The sequence below is a fragment of the Rana temporaria genome, chromosome 9 (genome assembly GCF_905171775.1).
Source record: "Rana temporaria chromosome 9, aRanTem1.1, whole genome shotgun sequence".
Lineage (NCBI taxonomy): Eukaryota > Metazoa > Chordata > Amphibia > Anura > Ranidae > Rana > Rana temporaria.
The window spans coordinates 112,722,674-112,742,947 of NC_053497.1; the positions used below are offsets into that span (position 1 = coordinate 112,722,674).

General features: G+C 41.8%; 1 protein-coding gene, 1 long non-coding RNA gene and 1 other non-coding gene across 5 annotated transcripts in view; 1 reads left to right on the plus strand and 2 right to left on the minus strand.

Annotated features, from left to right (window-relative positions):
* DBH (dopamine beta-hydroxylase) overlaps window positions 1–19,419 on the minus strand; it is a 158,038-nt gene extending 138,619 nt beyond the window's left edge. The window contains exon 1 of one of the 3 annotated variants that reach the window (XM_040324160.1): window positions 19,196–19,419. In XM_040324160.1, the coding sequence (XP_040180094.1) occupies window positions 19,196–19,285 (90 nt within the window). In that variant the 5' untranslated portion in view covers window positions 19,286–19,419. Of the gene's footprint in view, window positions 1–9,928; window positions 10,335–16,129; window positions 16,501–19,195 lie in introns of those variants that run through there. The other 2 variants (XM_040324161.1, XM_040324159.1) reach the window with 2 other exon arrangements.
* On the plus strand, window positions 4,520–5,745 carry LOC120913858. Its single transcript, XR_005743579.1, has 3 exons — window positions 4,520–4,905; window positions 5,160–5,342; window positions 5,434–5,745. It is a non-coding gene; the product is annotated as an uncharacterized LOC120913858 (long non-coding RNA).
* On the minus strand, window positions 18,258–18,361 carry LOC120914786. The gene has a single exon (XR_005743793.1). It is a non-coding gene; the product is annotated as a U6 spliceosomal RNA (small nuclear RNA).
* Window positions 19,420–20,274: the final 855 nt, after the last annotated feature.

Genomic DNA, 20,274 nt, shown 5'->3' on the forward strand with positions numbered 1-20,274 from the left:
GAATCCCTTTACATCAGGTGTCCCCATCACAGAATCCCTTTACATTAGGTGTCCCCATCACAGCATCCCTTTACATCAGGTGTCCCTATCACAGTGCCCCTTTACATCAGGGGTCCCCATCACAGTGCCCCTTTACATCAGGGGTCCCCATCAAAGCACCCCTTTACATCAGGGGTCCCCATCACAGCGCTCATTTACATCAGGCATTCCCATCAGAGTGCTTCCTTACATCAGATGTCCCCATCAGAGTCCCCCTTAACATAAAATGTGCCTATTAGCGTGCCCCTTAACATAAAATAAGGGTCACGCCGATGGGCACATTTTATGTTAAGGGACACTCTAATGGACAAGTTTTATGTTAAGGGACTTCCTGATGGGCACATTTTATATTAACATAAAATCTGCCCATCAGCACGCCCCTTAACATAAAATAAGGGTCACGCCGATGGGCACATTTTATGTTAAGGGACACTCTAATGGACAAGTTTTATGTTAAGGGACATCCTGATGGGCACATTTCATATTAACATAAAATCTGCCCATCAGAGTGCTCCTTAATACAAAATGTGCCCATCAGTGTTGCTCTTAAAATAAAATATGCCCATCAGAGTGCCCCTTAACAAAAAATGTTCCCATCAGCATGGCCCTTAACATAAAATAAGGGTCACGCTGATGTGCACCTTTTATGTTAAGGGGCACTCTGATGGGCACATTTTATTTTATGGGGTACGCTGATGGGTATATTTTTAATGGGTACACTAATGGGCATATTTTATGTTAAGGGGCACTCTGATGGGCACAACAAAATGTGTCCATCAGTGTGCCCCTTAACAAAATATGCTCATCAGTGTGCACATTAAAAATATACCCATCAGAGTGCCCCTTAAAATAAAATTCGTCCATCAGAGTGCCCCTTAACATAAAAAAAAGGTGCCCATCATCGTGACCATTAATGAAATATGCCCAGCAGTGTACACAATAATAAATATGCCCATTAGTGACAACTAATTAACTTGTCACATACCTTGCATACAAGATGGGCGAAAGCTGTGCGATATAGCGAGCCCGGGACCGCGAGTAGTAGGGGGGCGGGGCGCGCACGGGACGTCACGCCCCAATCTCACAAAGAGAGCCAGGAGTGGACCCGCAAGCTGCAGGGGGCGGGGCACGCACGTGACGTCACGTCCCATCGTGAGCGCAAGCCTGTCTTCTCCGCTCTCAGCGTCACTGGTTGCTGGGGAAACCCGCGGCCCCAGCAAACCAACGCTGACATTTAAAATTATACTGGCGGCATGGCGGTCCGGGCAGAAGCGACACCCGGGCCGGACTCGGACCGCGGGCCGCCATTTAGTGACGGCTGTTATACACCATATAAGCTATATAAGATCTCCCCATCAAACCCTCAGAACTGCTGGAGATGCACAGATATCCCAGGAAATGTTATGCACATATTTTGGTTATGCCCAAAGATAGTGGTATTCTGGAGGGAAGTCCTGAGAATAATCGCCACAGTAACATCAATAACCTTGGAACAGAAGGCAGAGATCTGCCTATTGGGATTGGTAGGGAAGGAGATTGTTCCGACAGGAAGGAGAATACAGGTGGGCCTATCATTGGAAAATGGAAAATTTATAAAAAAAAAAAATATGAAGTTGGCCTTGAGCACTATCAAGGGCCAAATCTCGGCTTTGTCTGTATTTTTTCAAAAACCGATTGCCTCTCATTACTGCGGTTGAATCCGCCAATTAAGTATCCCGTGTGCCCATGGGATTTGAATTTGGTGTTGTCTGTTTTACAGAAGCTACCTTTTGAACCTTTACACCAAATTTCTGACACAGAAGCTGTTTTTTTTTTAGCCATATCCTCAGCTAGGAGGGTATCGAAATTGGCGTCTCTTTCGTGTAAAGAACCGTATATGATTATTCATGAGGACAGGGTGGTGCTGCGGCCTCACCCGAATTTCTTACCTAAGGTGGTTTCAAGTTTTCTTCTGAACCAAGATATAGTCCTACCGTCTTTTTTTCCTAATCCGCAGTCTACGGAGGAAGAGAGTCTACACTCTCTAGATGTTTTAAGAGCGGTAAAGGTTTATCTGCAAGCTACGGCTCAGAGAAGGAAGACAGATTGTCTATTCATTCTGCCCAAGGCCCAAAGAAGGGCCAGGGAGTGTCAAAATCCACTATTGCAAGGTGGATTCGACAAGTCATTATTCAGGCCTATGGTTTAGAAAGGAAGATCCCTCCTTTTCAGGTGAAGGTGCATTCGACTAGAGCAGTTGGTGCTTCATGGGCAGTGCATCACCAGGCCTCCATGGCTCAGATCTGTAAGGCTGCTACTTGGTCTTCGGTCCATACATTTACTAAATTCTACCAGGTAGCTGTGAGAGTTTACGAGGATGCCGCCTTCGGGCATAGTGTGCTGCAGGCAGCAGTATAGATCCTCTGGCTCGATAGCGGTCTTATTCTGATCTGTGTCTCCCTCCCCTCAAATGTTAGCATTGCTATGGGACATCCCATTAAGTAATTAAACAGTTTCCTGCACATGCTTCATTTAAAGTCCCGCACTTGTTTCTCTTTTCTATACCTAATTAGGGATGGAGGTAATTGACCCATTACCTCATTTAAAGTCCCAACCAACCCTCCCCCCGCCCACTTTATATACCATAACTAGGGATGGAAGCATGTATTTTACGGGACTACATTTTTGTCTTTTTTTTTTTGTGTTAATATCCAGTACTGCATTATTGTTGTTTTTCTAAGTGCTAGCAGCAATGTGCTTACAACTGTTTCATTAGTATCTGTCACATTTTGAGTACGGCTGGGTATTTTGGGCCATTCCACATCTGTTCACAGGTTCCCTGGCGCTGTCTGGCCAAGGGTGTTGGCATCTCCGGCCCCCTGTGGGTTGTGGTCCCATCCGGGGGCAGCAACACTCACTGCACACGCTCTCCGTCCTGTGCTCCAAAGACGCACGGACGGATGGGCGGGCAGTGCGTGTCGATGTCACGCCTCCATCACCTGACACGGAACTAGGTCTCCGTGCGGTGTATTGGTATACCATCCACGAGGGGTTACAGGAGTCAAACGGCGCCGCATCATTGGGCGGTTACCCCGCACCAATGCAGACGCCTCCCTTCTCCTCCCCCTCGTATGCGTGTCTCTGGGCGGGTAACATTGGGGGGGGTGGTCCCTATAAGAGGGTGTAACCTATGGCAGGTACAGGCATTTGGCTCTTCACATGTCATCACTCCATGCAGCACACTCGGAACTCACAGGTGATCCTCTTCCTCTCTCCTATACCTCACCACACCCAGTACCTTCACCTCACTTTACTATCTTTATATTCCCATTTCTCTTTGTCTTTCTTCCCCATCCCTGTTTTTTCTCCTTTTTTTTCTCTCTTTCCTTTTCTTTTTTCCTTCTCCTTTGCTTGTTTTCCTCCCCCCTTCCCCCCTTTTCCTTTTCATCATATCTCCATATCCCATTCAAACATAATACATTCTTCATTTATTTCCAATACAGCCATCATTCCTTACCGACCACAGTGCATTCAATACACCATGCCTCATGCCTGTGCCACCTGGGTGCGCTCTCCTGACGGGCCCTGCACCCCTCATTCTCCAGCCCTAGTCCCCGGCAGTGACCACCCCAATCCTGGGGTCCATCCAGAGCTTCACTCTAGTGCCAGCGGCAATCGGCAATCTGGTGAGTACCATCTGGGGCTTTTTGATGAGTCCTCAGCCCCCACAAATGTTGGATGCCCCGTTTAACCAGCTATGTGCTTATGTCGTTCCAGATAACCAATGTAATGCATGCCTGCTCCTGATGAGCGACCAACAGTCGCGAAACGCGTAGAGCTCTATACCTCATGCATTAATGTATTATCACTGCAGTGTCATGCGATGTAATTTCCATTTTAATATGTGATATCTATTTTATGTCTCAATAATATAGTACAGCTCGCTGTACTCATTGCATTTATATATTTGGGTCACTGGCCACGTACCTTGTCCCCCAACTAATCTGTGAAACATATATGTTTATCTATTTCTTCAATAGTGCAATATAGTCATGGACGGTGCATTATGTGAAAGTAATAAAATATTTAAACCTATTCCAGATTTATTATCTTTGATTCATTCCCCCCATTTATTGTAAACAGTTTCCCGCACATGCTTCATTTAAAGTCCCGCACTTGTTTCTCTTTTCTATACCTAATTAGGGATGGAGGTAATTGACCCATTACCTCATTTAAAGTCCCAACCAACCCTCCCCCCGCCCACTTTATATACCATAACTAGGGATGGAAGCATGTATTTTACGGGACTACATTTTTGTCTTTTTTTTTTTTGTGTTAATATCCAGTACTGCATTATTGTTGTTTTTCTAAGTGCTAGCAGCAATGTGCTTACAACTGTTTCATTAGTATCTGTCACATTTTGAGTACGGCTGGGTATTTTGGGCCATTCCACATCTGTTCACAGGTTCCCTGGCGCTGTCTGGCCAAGGGTGTTGGCATCTCCGGCCCCCTGTGGGTTGTGGTCCTATCCGGGGGCAGCAACACTCACTGCACACGCTCTCCGTCCTGTGCTCCGAAGACGCACGGACGGATGGGCGGGCAGTGCGTGTCGATGTCACGCCTCCATCACCTGACACGGAACTAGGTCTCCGTGCGGTGTATTGGTATACCATCCACGAGGGGTTACAGGAGTCAAACGGCGCCGCATCATTGGGCGGTTACCCCGCACCAATGCAGACGCCTCCCTTCTCCTCCCCCTCGTATGCGTGTCTCTGGGCGGGTAACATTGGGGGGGGTGGTCCCTATAAGAGGGTGTAACCTATGGCAGGTACAGGCATTTGGCTCTTCACATGTCATCACTCCATGCAGCACACTCGGAACTCACAGGTGATCCTCTTCCTCTCTCCTATACCTCACCACACCCAGTACCTTCACCTCACTTTACTATCTTTATATTCCCATTTCTCTTTGTCTTTCTTCCCCATCCCTGTCTTTTCTCCTTTTTTTTCTCTCTTTCCTTTTCTTTTTTCTTTTTTCCTTCTCCTTTGCTTGTTTTCCTCCCCCCTTCCCCCCTTTTCCTTTTCATCATATCTCCATATCCCATTCAAACATAATACATTCTTCATTTATTTCCAATACAGCCATCATTCCTTACCGACCACAGTGCATTCAATACACCATGCCTCATGCCTGTGCCACCTGGGTGCGCTCTCCTGATGGGCCCTGCACCCCTCATTCTCCAGCCCTAGTCCCCGGCAGTGACCACCCCAATCCTGGGGTCCATCCAGAGCTTCACTCTAGTGCCAGCGGCAATCGGCAACCTGGTGAGTACCATCTGGGGCTTTTTGATGAGTCCTCAGCCCCCACAAATGTTGGATGCCCCGTTTAACCAGCTATGTGCTTATGTCGTTCCAGATAACCAATGTAATGCATGCCTGCTCCTGATGAGCGACCAACAGTCGCGAAACGCGTAGAGCTCTATACCTCATGCATTAATGTATTATCACTGCAGTGTCATGCGATGTAATTTCCATTTTAATATGTGATATCTATTTTATGTCTCAATAATATAGTACAGCTCGCTGTACTCATTGCATTTATATATTTGGGTCACTGCCCACGTACCTTGTCCCCCAACTAATCTGTGAAACATATATGTTTATCTATTTCTTCAATAGTGCAATATAGTCATGGACGGTGCATTATGTGAAAGTAATAAAATATTTAAACCTATTCCAGATTTATTATCTTTGATTCATTCCCCCCATTTATTGTAAACAGTTTCCCGCACATGCTTCATTTAAAGTCCCGCACTTGTTTCTCTTTTCTATAAGTAATTAAGGCTCTGTGTCCAGTGAATGTATGATCAAGAAAATAGGATTTTTTAATACAGCTTACCTGTAAAATCCTTTTCTTGGGAATACATCACAGGACACAGAGCTCCCACCCCTCTTCGGAGTTAACGTGGAACACTTATTGCTTTGCTGCAAAACTGAGGTACTCTCCATTTGGGAGGGGTTATATAGGGGAGGAACTAAATTCTAATTGGGTTTGCCAGTGTCCAATCACCTGTGGTGACTACATAACCCATTAAGTAATTAAGGCTCTGTGTCCCGTGATGTATTCCCAAGAAAAGGATTTTACAGGTAAGCTGTATTAAAAAATCCTATTTTTTTTTATGTAAGATAATCAAACCATCCAATGAAATATGCATTTATTCTACTTGAAAGCTTTGTTTGGATACTGACACTGTCCTGCGTACTCTTTTTGAATGAATTGTTCCTGTGACAATCTGATAATTTAATAAAACAGCTGGTCAAGTCTGGCAAGCGCTGTTATATGTCTTTGGCTTATGTAACTAAAAAAACAGCAAATGCAAGAAAACATTCTGACATTTTGTGTGAGACTTAAACAGTAATAAAAATGTTTTGCAGGTTTCGGACACATCTTGCTGTATGCAAAGAGCAGTAACTCAAAGCAACCAGACTCCTGCTATGTAGTACAAATAGTTAATTTGTTAATTTCAGATGATTTCTGATTGGTTGCGTTTGCTTACTGAACTTTGCACATAGCAATGGATTTTTATTATAATACATAATTTACTGTATACAGTTTGCACAGTGCTTTACAACATAGATTACTGAATGATGTTCTTAAATATACAAAATACAGTGCCTTAAAAAACTATTACACATTTTGTCATGTTACAACCAAAAACCTAGATGTATTTTTTGGGGATTTTATGTGACAGATCAACACAAAGTGGCACATAATTGCGAAGTGAAAGGAAAATGATAAATGGTTTTCAATTTTTTTTACAAATAAATATGTGAAAAGTGTGGTGTGCATTTGTATGCAGCCCCCTTTACTCTGATATCCCTATCTAAAATCTAGTTAACCACTTAAGGACCGCCTCATGTACATATACGTCAGCAGAATGGCACAGGCAGGCACATCAACGTATATATACGTGCCCTGCTTGACGTGGGTCGGGGGTCAGATCGGGACCCCCCCCCCCCGTACATGCGGCGGTCCCCGTGGCTTCAGGAGCGATCCGGGACGACGGCGCGGCTATTCGTTTATAGCCGCTCCGTCGCGATCGCTCCCCGGAGCTGAAGAACGGGGAGAGCCGTGTGTAAACACGGCTTCCCCGTGCTTCACTGTGTCGGCGCATCGATCGCGTCATTCCCTTTATAGGGAAGACACGATCGATGACGTCATTCCTACAGCCACACCCCCCTACACTAGTAAACACACACAAAGTAAACCCTAACTCCTACAGCGCCCCCTGTGGTTAACTCCCAAACTGCAACTGTCATTTTCACAATAAAGAATGCAATTTAAATGCATTTTTTGCTGTGAAAATGACAATTGTCCCAAAAATGTGTCAAAATTGTCCGAAGTGTCCGCCATAATGTCGCAGTCATGAAAAAAATCGCTGATCGCCGCCATTAGTAGTAAAAAAAATAAAAATGCAAAAAAACTATCCCCTATTTTGTAAACACTATAAATTTTGCGCAAACCAACCGATAAACGAATATTGCGATTTTTTTTACCAAAAATAGGTAGAAGAATACGTATCGGCCTAAACTGAGGAAAAAAAATGTTATATATGTTTTTGGGGGATATTTATTATAGCAAAAAGTAAAAAATATAGCATTTTTTTCAAAATTGTCGCTCTATTTTTGTTTATAGCGCAAAAAATAAAAACCGCAGAGGTGATCAAATACCACCAAAAGAAAGCTCTATTTGTGGGGAAAAAAAGACGCCAATTTTGTTTGGGAGCCACGTCGCACGACCGCGCAATTGTCTGTTAAAGCGACGCAGTCCCGAACTGTAAAAACCCCTTGGGTCTTTAGGCAGCATTTTGGTCCGGGGCTTAAGTGGTTAAACAATTTGCCTTCAGAAGTTACCCAATTAGTAAATAGAGTCCACCTGTGTGTATTTTAATCTCAGTATAAATTCAGCTGTTCTGTGAAGCCTTTAGAGATTTGTTAGAGAACCTTTGTGAACAAACAGCATCATGAAGGCCAATGAACACACCAGACAGGTCAGGGATAAAGTTGTGGAGAAGTTTTAAAGCAGGGTTAGATTATAAAAAAATATCCCAAGATATGAACATCTCACAGAGCACTGCTCAATCCATCATTAAAAAATGGAAAGCGTATGGCTCAAATACAAACCTACCAAGATACCACCTAAACTGACAGGCCGGGCATTAATCAGAGAAGCAGCCAAGAGATCCATGGTAACTCTGGAGGAGCTGCAGAGATCCACAGCTCAGGTGGGAGAATCTGTCCACAGGACAACTATTAAACGTGCACTCCACAAATCTGGCCTTTAAGGAAGAGTGGCAAGAAGAAAGCCATTGTTAAAAGAAAGCCATAAGAAGTTCCGCTTGCAGTTTGCGAGAAGCCATGTGGGGGACACAGCAAACGTGTATGAAAAGTACTCTGGTCAGATGAGACCAAAATTGAACTTTTTGATTTTAAAGCAAAACACTATGTGTGGCGGAAAACTAACACTGCACATCACCCTGAACACACTATCCCCACCATGAAACATGGTGGCGGCAGCATCATATTGTGGGGGTGCTTTTCTTTAGCAGGGACAGGGAGCTGGTCAGAGTTGATGGGAAGATGGATGGAGCCAAATACAGGGCAATCTCAGAAGAAAACATGTTAGGAGTCTGCAAAAGACTTGAGACTGGGGCAGAGGTTCACCATCCAGCAGGACAACGACCCTAAACATACAGCCAGAGCTATAATACAATGTTTTTTTTAGATCAAAGCATATTCATGTGTTAGAATGGCCCAGTCAAAGTCCAGACCTAAATCAAATCGAGAATCTGTAGCAAGACTTGAAAATTACTGTTCACAGATGCTCTCCATTCAAACTGACAGAGCTTGAGCTATTTTGCAAAGTAGAATGGGCAAAAATGTCACTCTCTAGATGTGCAAAGACATACCCAAAAAGACTTGCAGCTGTTTTTGCAGTGAAAGGTGGTTCTACAAAGTATTGACTCAAGGGGCTGAATACAAATGCACACCACACTATTCACATACTTATTTGTAAAAAAAAAAAAATTGAAACCATTTATCATTTTCCTTCCACTTCACAATTATGTGCCACTTTGTGTTGGTCCATCACATAAAATTCCAATAAAATACATTTACGTTTTTGGTTGTAACATGACAAAATATGGAAAATTTCAAGGGGTATGAATACTTTTTCAAGGCACTGTAGCTTCCAATTTCAGAGTGAAAATATATCTACAATTACTTTTGATTTGGTAAACATCCATAATTTTTTCCATTATTTCATATTTTTGTGGTAAAGAAAATCATTTAAATAACAAAACGCTACCTTGTATGTGATTATCATATATCGTTCATATGTGTTCATATGAAAAGGAGTATAAATAAATAGCACTTTAAGACAAAAAATATATTTTATAAGCCTAAAATACACACAATTTTCCACAGCCGATTACTCAGTAAAAACATGAAATAAAATCTTAAAACCGACATAAACTGTTCCATAACAAATTCTGCAACAGCCACATTCTGCTGCATGAGTGACAGATTCACAAGCAAATGTTCTCTAGTTTTTGTGGACAGTGCAGTGTGTATGCTTGGACTTATGGTCCCATAGCACCTGCAGAGCCGCATAGGAGTGAATGTATGGAAAGACACTGTATAAGGAATATTCTATTATATAAGGGAGCACGCTAGTCTCTAATAGACATACTTCACAGCAAGGTTTTACATGTAATACTTTTTAGCAGCATTAAAGGAGGCACACAAGGGCAATGTTTAAGGACATGCTCTATTGAAAATGTATCAGCAAACCAGTCAGTGAAAGTACCCCTGCCTACAGAACCTATAAAAGATAATAAACAGTCGCTTACGCCAAAGAAGGAGTTCAGTCCATCACTCCATAAAACGGCCATATCGGCTCCTTCAAACTCCCCCCGGTCGGACATCCCAAAAATAATTCCATATTTCAGATCCTTGAAAAGGATCTGGAAATACACCACTTTTTCTGAGTAGCTGACATTCCAAAAAAGACGGAGCGATCCTTGAGGATCCAGGGGGACGCTGTAGGGAAAGGAGCTGTCCACAGGGGCTGTTCCATGGAGGGAGACCATGAGAAGGGCTAAAAAAAGGCCAATCATGGTGAAAGAGATGGGGACAACCTTTCTGATCTGCAGGTGAGACGGGCAGGAAAGCTTCCCGGTCGCCATCAGTTAAGATACAGAGGCAGACCATAGAAGAGTGACTTTTTATACCTCAGTGAATCTGTGCTGGTGTGGTCAGCGTAGTTCTGTAATCACATTGGCTGTTCACAAATCTCATTCTGCATTTGGGCCCTCAGGTCATGCAGGCCTCATTGGCTGCCACACGCTGCTAGGCTTTAATTGCCTTGGCAGGTTTAAAGTGACTTTTTGTGGTTGAACTGGATGGACTTGTGTCTTTTTTCAACCTGACTAACTATGTAACTATGTTATAGGCTGTGATGTCTCTAAAAGACAGCTGCTGCCAAAATTCACTTCCTCACCTGGTTTTAGTTTAATGTCAGTCTGCAGATGAGTGTTGTCTAGTTTGACCATTTTCATCTGAATCTGGTGTCAAACATACGCCCAAAACTCCAAAGTGTCTCTAATCTGGAGGGACTGTCCCCCATTCCTCCTCAAATGTCCTCTCTTTTGGTGTACAGATCTAAATACATACATGTACTAGTTAGTACTAAGCATCTATTGAGAGATACATTATTAGATACAAGTAAATTAAGTGAACATTGGAGAAGGGATGTTCCAAATTTGGTGGAGGAGAACTGAGAGGAAGTATGGAAGTCTCCATTTCAGATATTGGTATCACTTCGAGACAAATAATACAATTTAAAATAATTCATAGGAGTCATTATACACCATATAAGCTATATAAGATCTCCCCATCAAACCCTCAGAACTGCTGGAGATGCGCAGATATCCCAGGAAATGTTATGCACATATTTTGGTTATGCCCAAAGATAGTGGTATTCTGGAGGGAAGTCCTGAGAATAATCGCCACAGTAACATCAATAACCTTGGAACAGAAGGCAGAGATCTGCCTATTGGGATTGGTAGGGAAGAAGATTGTTCCGACAGGAAGGAGAATACAGGTGGGCCTATCATTGGAAAATGGAAAATGTATAAAAAAAAAAAATATGAAGTTGGCCTTGAGCACTATCAAGGGCCAAATATCAGCTTTGTCTGTATTTTTTCAAAAACCGATTGCCTCTCATTACTGCGGTTGAATCCGCCAATTAAGTATCCCGTGTGCCCATGGGATTTGAATTTGGTGTTGTCTGTTTTACAGAAGCTACCTTTTGAACCTTTACACCAAATTTCTGACACAGAAGCTGTTTTTTTTTTGTAGCCATATCCTCAGCTAGGAGGGTATCGAAATTGGCGGTTCTTTCGTGTAAAGAACCGTATATGATTATTCATGAGGACAGGGTGGTGCTGCGGCCTCACCCGAATTTCTTACCTAAAGTGGTTTCAAGTTTTCTTCTGAACCAAGATATAGTCCTACCGTCTTTTTTTCCTAATCCGCAGTCTACGGAGGAAGAGAGTCTACACTCTCTAGATGTTTTAAGAGCGGTAAAGGTTTATCTGCAAGCTACGGCTCAGAGAAGGAAGACAGATTGTCTATTCATTCTGCCCAAGGCCCAAAGAAGGGCCAGGGAGTGTCAAAATCCACTATTGCAAGGTGGATTCGACAAGTCATTATTCAGGCCTATGGTTTAGAAAGGAAGATCCCTCCTTTTCAGGTGAAGGTGCATTCGACTAGAGCAGTTGGTGCTTCATGGGCAGTGCATCACCAGGCCTCCATGGCTCAGATCTGTAAGGCTGCTACTTGGTCTTCGGTCCATACATTTACTAAATTCTACCAGGTAGCTGTGAGAGTTTACGAGGATGCCGCCTTCGGGCATAGTGTGCTGCAGGCAGCAGTATAGATCCTCTGGCTCGATAGCGGTCTTATTCTGATCTGTGTCTCCCTCCCCTCAAATGTTAGCATTGCTATGGAAAATCCCATTAAGTAATTAAGGCTCTGTGTCCAGTGAATGTATGATCAAGAAAATAGGATTTTTTAATACAGCTTACCTGTAAAATCCTTTTCTTGGGAATACATCACAGGACACAGAGCTCCCACCCCTCTTCGGAGTTAACGTGGAACACTTATTGCTTTGCTGCAAAACTGAGGTACTCTCCATTTGGGAGGGGGTTATATAGGGGAGGAACTAAATTCTAATTGGGTTTGCCAGTGTCCAATCACCTGTGGTGACTACATAACCCATTAAGTAATTAAGGCTCTGTGTCCCGTGATGTATTCCCAAGAAAAGGATTTTACAGGTAAGCTGTATTAAAAAATCCTATTTTTTTTATGTAAGATAATCAAACCATCCAATGAAATATGCATTTATTCTACTTGAAAGCTTTGTTTGGATACTGACACTGTCCTACGTGCTCTTTTTGAATGAATTGTTCCTGTGACAATCTGATAATTTAATAAAACAGCTGGTCAAGTCTGGCAAGCGCTGTTATATGTCTTTGGCTTATGTAACTAAAAAAACAGCAAATGCAAGAAAATATTCTGACATTTTGTGTGAGACTTAAACAGTAATAAAAATGTTTTGCAGGTTTCGGACACATCATGCTGTATGCAAAGAGCAGTAACTCAAAGCAACCAGACTCCTGCTATGTAGTACAAATAGTTAATTTGTTAATTTCAGATGATTTCTGATTGGTTGCGTTTGCTTACTGAACTTTGCACATAGCAATGGATTTTTATTATAATACATAATTTACTGTATACAGTTTGCACAGTGCTTTACAACATAGATTACTGAATGATGTTCTTAACCACTAGCCGACCGCCCACCGCCGTTATACGTCGGCAAGTGGGCTCGGCTGGGCGAGAGCACGTAGTATGACGTCCTCTCTCCCGCTCGCCCCCGACTCCCGTGCGTGTGCCCGGCGGGCGCGATCGCCGCCAGGCACACGCGATCGCTCGGTACAGAGCGGGGACCGGGAGCTGTGTGTGTAAACACACAGCTCCCGGTCCTGTCAGCAGGGGAAATGCTGATCTTCGGTTCATACAATGTATGAACCGAGGATCAGTGTTTCCCCTAGTGAGACCACCCCCCCCCCACAGTAAGAACACACCCAGGCATACTTAACCCCTTTCCCGCCCCCTAGTGTTAACCCCTTCACTGCAGGTGGCATTTTTATAGTAATCCAATGCATTTTTATAGCACTGATCGCTATAAAAATGCCAATGGTCCCAAAAATGTGTCAAAAGTGTCCGAAGTGTCCGCCATAATGTCGCAGTACCGAAAAAAAAAACGCTGATCGCCGCCATTACTAGTAAAAAAAATATAATAAAAATGACATAAAAATACCCCCTATTTTGTAAACGCTATAACTTTTGCGCAAACCAATCAATAAACGCTTATTGCGATTTTTTTTTACGAAAAATATGTAGAAGAAAACGTATCGGCCTAAACTGAGGAAAAAAAATGTTTTTTTATATATTTTTGGGGGATATTTATTATAGCAAAATGTAAAAAATATTCATTTTTGTCAAAATTGTCGCTCTATTTTTGTTTATAGCGCAAAAACTAAAAACCGCAGAGGTGATCAAATACCACCAAAAGAAAGCTCTATTTGTGGGAAAAAAAGGACGCCAATTTTGTTTGGGAGCCATGTCGCACGACCGCGCAATTGTCTGTTAAAGCGACGCAGTCCCGAATCGCAAAAAGTACTCTGGTCTTTGGGCAGCAATATGGTCCGGGGGGTAAGTGGTTAAATATACAAAATACAGTGCCTTAAAAAACTATTACACATTTTGTCATGTTACAACCAAAAACCTAGATGTATTTTTTGGGGATTTTATGTGACAGACCAACACAAAGTGGCACATAATTGCGAAGTGAAAGGAAAATGATAAATGGTTTTCATTTTTTTTTACAAATAAATATGTGAAAAGTGTGGTGTGCATTTGTATGCAGCCCCCTTTACTTTGATATCCCTATCTAAAATCTAGTTAAACAATTTGCCTTCAGAAGTTACCCAATTAGTAAATAGAGTCCACCTATGTGTATTTTAATCTCAGTATAAATTCAGCTGTTCTGTGAAGCCTTTAGAGGTTTGTTAGAGAACCTTTGTGAACAAACAGCATCATGAAGGCCAATGAACACACCAGACAGGTCAGGGATAAAGTTGTGGAGAAGTTTTAAAGCAGGGTTAGATTATAAAAAAATATCCCAAGATATGAACATCTCACAGAGCACTGCTCAATCCATCATTAAAAAATGGAAAGCGTATGGCTCAAATACAAACCTACCAAGATACCACCTAAACTGACAGGCCGGGCATTAATCAGAGAAGCAGCCAAGAGATCCATGGTAACTCTGGAGGAGCTGCAGAGATCCACAGCTCAGGTGGGAGAATCTGTCCACAGGACAACTATTAAACGTGCACTCCACAAATCTGGCCTTTAAGGAAGAGTGGCACTAAGAAAGCCATTGTTAAAAGAAAGCCATAAGAAGTTCCGCTTGCAGTTTGCGAGAAGCCATGTGGGGGACACAGCAAACGTGTATGAAAAGTACTCTGGTCAGATGAGACCAAAATTGAACTTTTTGATTTTAAAGCAAAACACTATGTGTGGCGGAAAACTAACACTGCACATCACCCTGAACACACTATCCCCACCATGAAACAGCATCATGTTGTGGGGGTGCTTTTCTTTAGCAGGGACAGGGAGCTGGTCAGAGTTGATGGGAAGATGGATGGAGCCAAATACAGGGCAATCTCAGAAGAAAACATGTTAGGAGTCTGCAAAAGACTTGAGACTGGGGCAGAGGTTCACCATCCAGCAGGACAACGACCCTAAACATACAGCCAGAGCTATAATACAATGTTTTTTTTAGATCAAAGCATATTCATGTGTTAGAATGGCCCAGTCAAAGTCCAGACCTAAATCAAATCGAGAATCTGTAGCAAGACTTGAAAATTACTGTTCACAGATGCTCTCCATTCAAACTGACAGAGCTTGAGCTATTTTGCAAAGGAGAATGGGCAAAATTTTCACTCTCTAGATGTGCAAAGCTGGTAGAGACATACCCAAAAAGACTTGCAGCTGTTTTTGCAGTGAAAGTTGGTTCTACAAAGTATTGACTCAAGGGGCTGAATACAAATGCACACCACACTATTCACATATTTATTTGTAAAAAAAATAAAATTGAAACCATTTATCATTTTCCTTCCACTTCACAATTATGTGCCACTTTGTGTTGGTCCATCACATAAAATTCCAATAAAATACATTTACGTTTTTGGTTGTAACATGACAAAATATGGAAAATTTCAAGGGGTATGAATACTTTTTCAAGGCACTGTAGCTTCCAATTTCAGAGTGAAAATATATCTACAATTACTTTTGATTTGGTAAACATCCATAATTTTTTCCATTATTTCATATTTTTGTGGTAAAGAAAATCATTTAAATAACAAAACGCTACCTTGTATGTGATTATCATATATCGTTCATATATGTTCATATGAAAAGGAGTATAAATAAATAGCACTTTAAGACAAAAAATATATTTTATAAGCCTAAAATACACACAATTTTCCACAGCCGATTACTCAGTAAAAACATGAAATAAAATCTTAAAACCGACATAAACTGTTCCATAACAAATTCTGCAACAGCCACATTCTGCTGCATGAGTGACAGATTCACAAGCAAATGTTCTCTAGTTTTTGTGGACAGTGCAGTGTGTATGCTTGGACTTATGGTCCCATAGCACCTGCAGAGCCGCATAGGAGTGAATGTATGGAAAGACACTGTTTAAGGAATATTCTATTATATAAGGGAGCACGCTAGTCTCTACTAGACATACTTCACAGCAAGGTTTTACATGTAATACTTTTTAGCAGCATTAAAGGAGGCACACAAGGGCAATGTTTAAGGACATGCTCTATTGAAAATGTATCAGCAAACCAGTCAGTGAAAGTACCCCTGCCTACAGAACCTATAAAAGATAATAAACAGTCGCTTACGCCAAAGAAGGAGTTCAGTCCATCACTCCATAAAACGGCCATATCGGCTCCTTCAAACTCCCCCCGGTCGGACATCCCAAAAATAATTCCATATTTCAGGTCCTTGATAAGGATCTGGAAATACACCACTTTTTCTGAGTAGCTGACATTCCAAAAAAGACGGAGCGATCCTTGAGGATCCAGGGGGACGCTGTAGGGAAAGGAGCTGTCCACAGGGGCTGTTCCATGGAGGGAGACCATGAGAAGGGCTAAAAAAAGGCCAATCATGGTGAAATAGATGGGGACAACCTTTCTGATCTGCAGGTGAGACGGGCAGGAAAGCTTCCCGGTCGCCATCAGTTAAGATACAGAGGCAGACCATAGAAGAGTGACTTTTTATATCTCAGTGAATCTGTGCTGGTGTGGTCAGCGTAGTTCTGTAATCACATTTGGCTGTTCACAAATCTCATTCTGCATTTGGGCCCTCAGGTCATGCAGGCCTCATTGGCTGCCACACGCTGCTAGGCTTTAATTGCCTTGGCAGGTTTAAAGTGACTTTGTGTGGTTGCACTGGATGGACTTGTGTCTTTTTTCAACCTGACTAACTATGTAACTATGTTATAGGCTGTGATGTCTCTAAAAGACAGCTGCTGTCAAAATTCACTTCCTCACCTGGTTTTAGTTTAATGTCAGTCTGCAGATGAGTGTTGTCTAGTTTGACCATTTTCATCTGAATCTGGTGTCAAACATACGCCCAAAACTCCAAAGTGTCTCTAATCTGGAGGGACTGTCCCCCATTCCTCCTCAAATGTCCTCTCTTTTGGTGTACAGATCTAAATACATACATGTACTAGTTAACTGCCACAGAGGTTTGTATTCCAGTAAACTTTCCAGACATCCTGCAGATTACTTTATTTGTTATTTTTAAATGCCAACATAAAGGAAATTTGTTTTTAAAAAAAACCCTAGTAGGAATAAAGCTGGCCATACACACATAGATGTTTCTCTTTCAGACTCTGGGCTGAACAAAAACAAATCTAACATATTCCTCCATGCATGCCAAATAGTCCAGATGGATGAATGTTCCACTGTATTATGCTACTGTATTCTGGGAGCCAGTGCCACTGGTTCTCAAAATACCCATACAGTTGCTGCATCTGATTGGATGCAGGTGCTATTTAGCTGGCAATTTTCCACTCAGTTGCTTCAATTTTTCAATTGAAGGATATCAGGCGTAATGGTGCCAACAGGAGACGATATTTGCTCTTTAATTTGTAATGGTTTGATTGATTGGGGTGTGACAATGGTGTGTCCTTTCTCTAAATATCCTGTGTTAAAAAGAGGCTCCTTTTTTCCATCTTTTAAAATTGTAAGGTATACCTATAAGTACCAGCAGATGCCCCTGGTCGACCAGGAACATTTGAAAAATGAATTGATCAATACTGTAACTCCTACCAGTATGTCTTCCCTTCTTCATAGAATAAATATACATGCTTGGGTGACCCAAACATCTACTTTTATGTGTAACGATCCAGAAAATGTCCTCCGTCAAATATCTGATTGTCAGCTGAGGTCTATGGTTTAAAGATAGTCAAAACGGTTGGATAATGTAATGTCTGTATGTCCTGCCCATTATCGCAGGTTGACCACTTTCAGAAGTATAATGCCCCATACACACCAGCGGAATTTTCGCTAGCAAAAGTCTGATGTGAGCTTTTCAAAGGAAATTCCGACCGTGTGTATGCTCCATCAGAATTTTGCTGTCGAAAGATTAAGAGCTGGTTCTCAATTTTTCAGAGGGAAAAAAATCTAACGTCTGTATGGAATTCCGACCGAAAAAAAAAACACTCATGCTTGGAAACAATTTGAACAATTTGCGTCAAATTGAACAATTTGACGCATGCTCGGAAGCAATGAACTTCTTTTTCTCGCCTCATTGTACTGTTGTACATCACTGCGTTCTTAATGCTCGAAAGTTCAGAGAACTTTTGTGTGACCGTGTGTATGCAAGCCAAGCTTGAGCGGAATTCCATCGGAAAAAACATCCAACTTTTTTCCGTCGGAAATTCCGCTCGTGTGTACAGGGCATAAGAAAGCTGATATAATCACTATTATTTTCTGTGATAAGCAGCAGCTGTAAACTCTGCCAGTGATTTCAGAACTCTTTACAAATTTGCGTGTCATCGCAGGGGCCATGCTAATCTTCTCTGTATCATTCCAATTTTAGTACCTGATCCTTGCTTCGGCAGGACATAAGTTCTAATACTAAAAATATGTTTTTAGAAAGACTCCTGTGAGTGTACTTCTGGCCCCTCAGATTTAAAAAAAATCTAGTCATGCACAGTGCAACTTACAGCAGCCCCTCAGGAGCAAATACTGAAAGAATATGTAAACCCAACATTTCATATCTACAGACACCTTATCTTCTGCAGTGAGTGATCAGTTTCAGGATGGGAATGGCTGCTAGATATTGATACTCTTACCTACCCGGATATGTGAGTGATCAAAATGACCTCCTTACATGAATCCTTGATTCTTTAAACTTGGAAACGACACATGTGTCCCTGTGAACAATGAACCTGTAGAGATAACCCACATTGGATTTGACCTGACTACAGAATTAAGTGGGATACACACATATGAAGGAGGAGGAACAGTGTGCTGCTGTTCCTCCTCCTTCAGATCTCTGACCTCCTAATGCAGATTATGTGATCATTATAAAAAAAGTGGGAAAAAAGTAGAATGTTTTTTATATCTATACACAAATGTTTTGCCTTTAATTTTTATTTGAAACTGAATGAGTTGTTTTACAAGGTGATGGTTTACATAAACCCAAGAATTTTTTTTTCCGTCAATGCTAAGCCTCACCCACACAGAATCTGAGAGATACAGAATCAAATATGGAATGACATGAAAAAGAGGGAATTTTATACCTTATACTGTATATACACACACGTTAGAGAAATGTTTGTTTTTTTGGGAGTGTAAGGGTTATATTTTATTTTAAGGCCTACATAGCTAGTAACGGCAATCAGATGTTCAGCCCTCCACTAAGTCAGGAAATTAGATAAGGCACAATAGACGCACCTGCTTGTCTGTGATTGGACTGACTCCCTGTCCAGGCCTCGTTGCTCCAGGCCACATGACATTTAAACTCTGCTGATATCCCCTATTCATTGGCTTGATTCAATTTACCTGCTCGGTCCTTGGATAATATAAGTCAACACAAATGCATAACCCCGAGGGGAAAAGAGAGTAATTGTGACAAGTCACCAACGCCACGTACGAGCAAGAGAGCATCTGGAAGGAAAAAAAATTGATCAATTTGTTGGCAGGACTAAGTAATTCATTGTTTTTTTTTTTTGCAAAATTGGAAGGGTTAAAATATTCATGAAATTTATTCTGCTGCCTGGAGTAGGGAGAAAAACATATGATGCAATGTGTCAATATTTTAGCAAAAACTTCCAGGGACTGAGCATGGTATAGCAAGGAGAGACAGGGTTGCAAAACATTATCTACTCAACAAAAACAATATGTTTGTGGAATACTGATGCTTTTTTTTATAGTTTTAACAACTTGCTTACTGGACACTTAAACCCCCCTCCTGCCCAGACCAATTTTCAGCTTTCAGTGCTGTCGCACTTTGAATTGCTGTCATACAACACTGTACCCAAATTACATTTTTATAATTTTCCCGCAAATAGAGCTTTCTTTTGGTGGTATTTGATCACCTCTGCGGTTTTTATTTTTTGTTCAAAAATGTTTTAAAAGACAGAATTAAAAAAAAAATATATATATATATATATATATATATATATATATATATATATATATATATATATATATATATATTTTTATATTTTGTTATAAAATTGTGCAAATGGGTAATTTTTCTCCTTCATTGATGTACGCTGATAAGGCTGTACTGATGGGCACCAATAAGGCAGCACTGGTGGGCACTGATAGGTGGCACTGGTGGGCACTGATAGGCGGCACTGATAGGTGGCACTGAGAAGTGGCACTAATAGCTGGCAGTGATGGGCACTGATAGGTGGCAGTGATGGGCACTGATGAGTAGCAATAATGGGCACTGATAGGCAGCATTCCTAGGTGGCACTGATTGGCATCACAGGTGGGCATTGGTAGGTGGCACTTGTGGGCAGTGA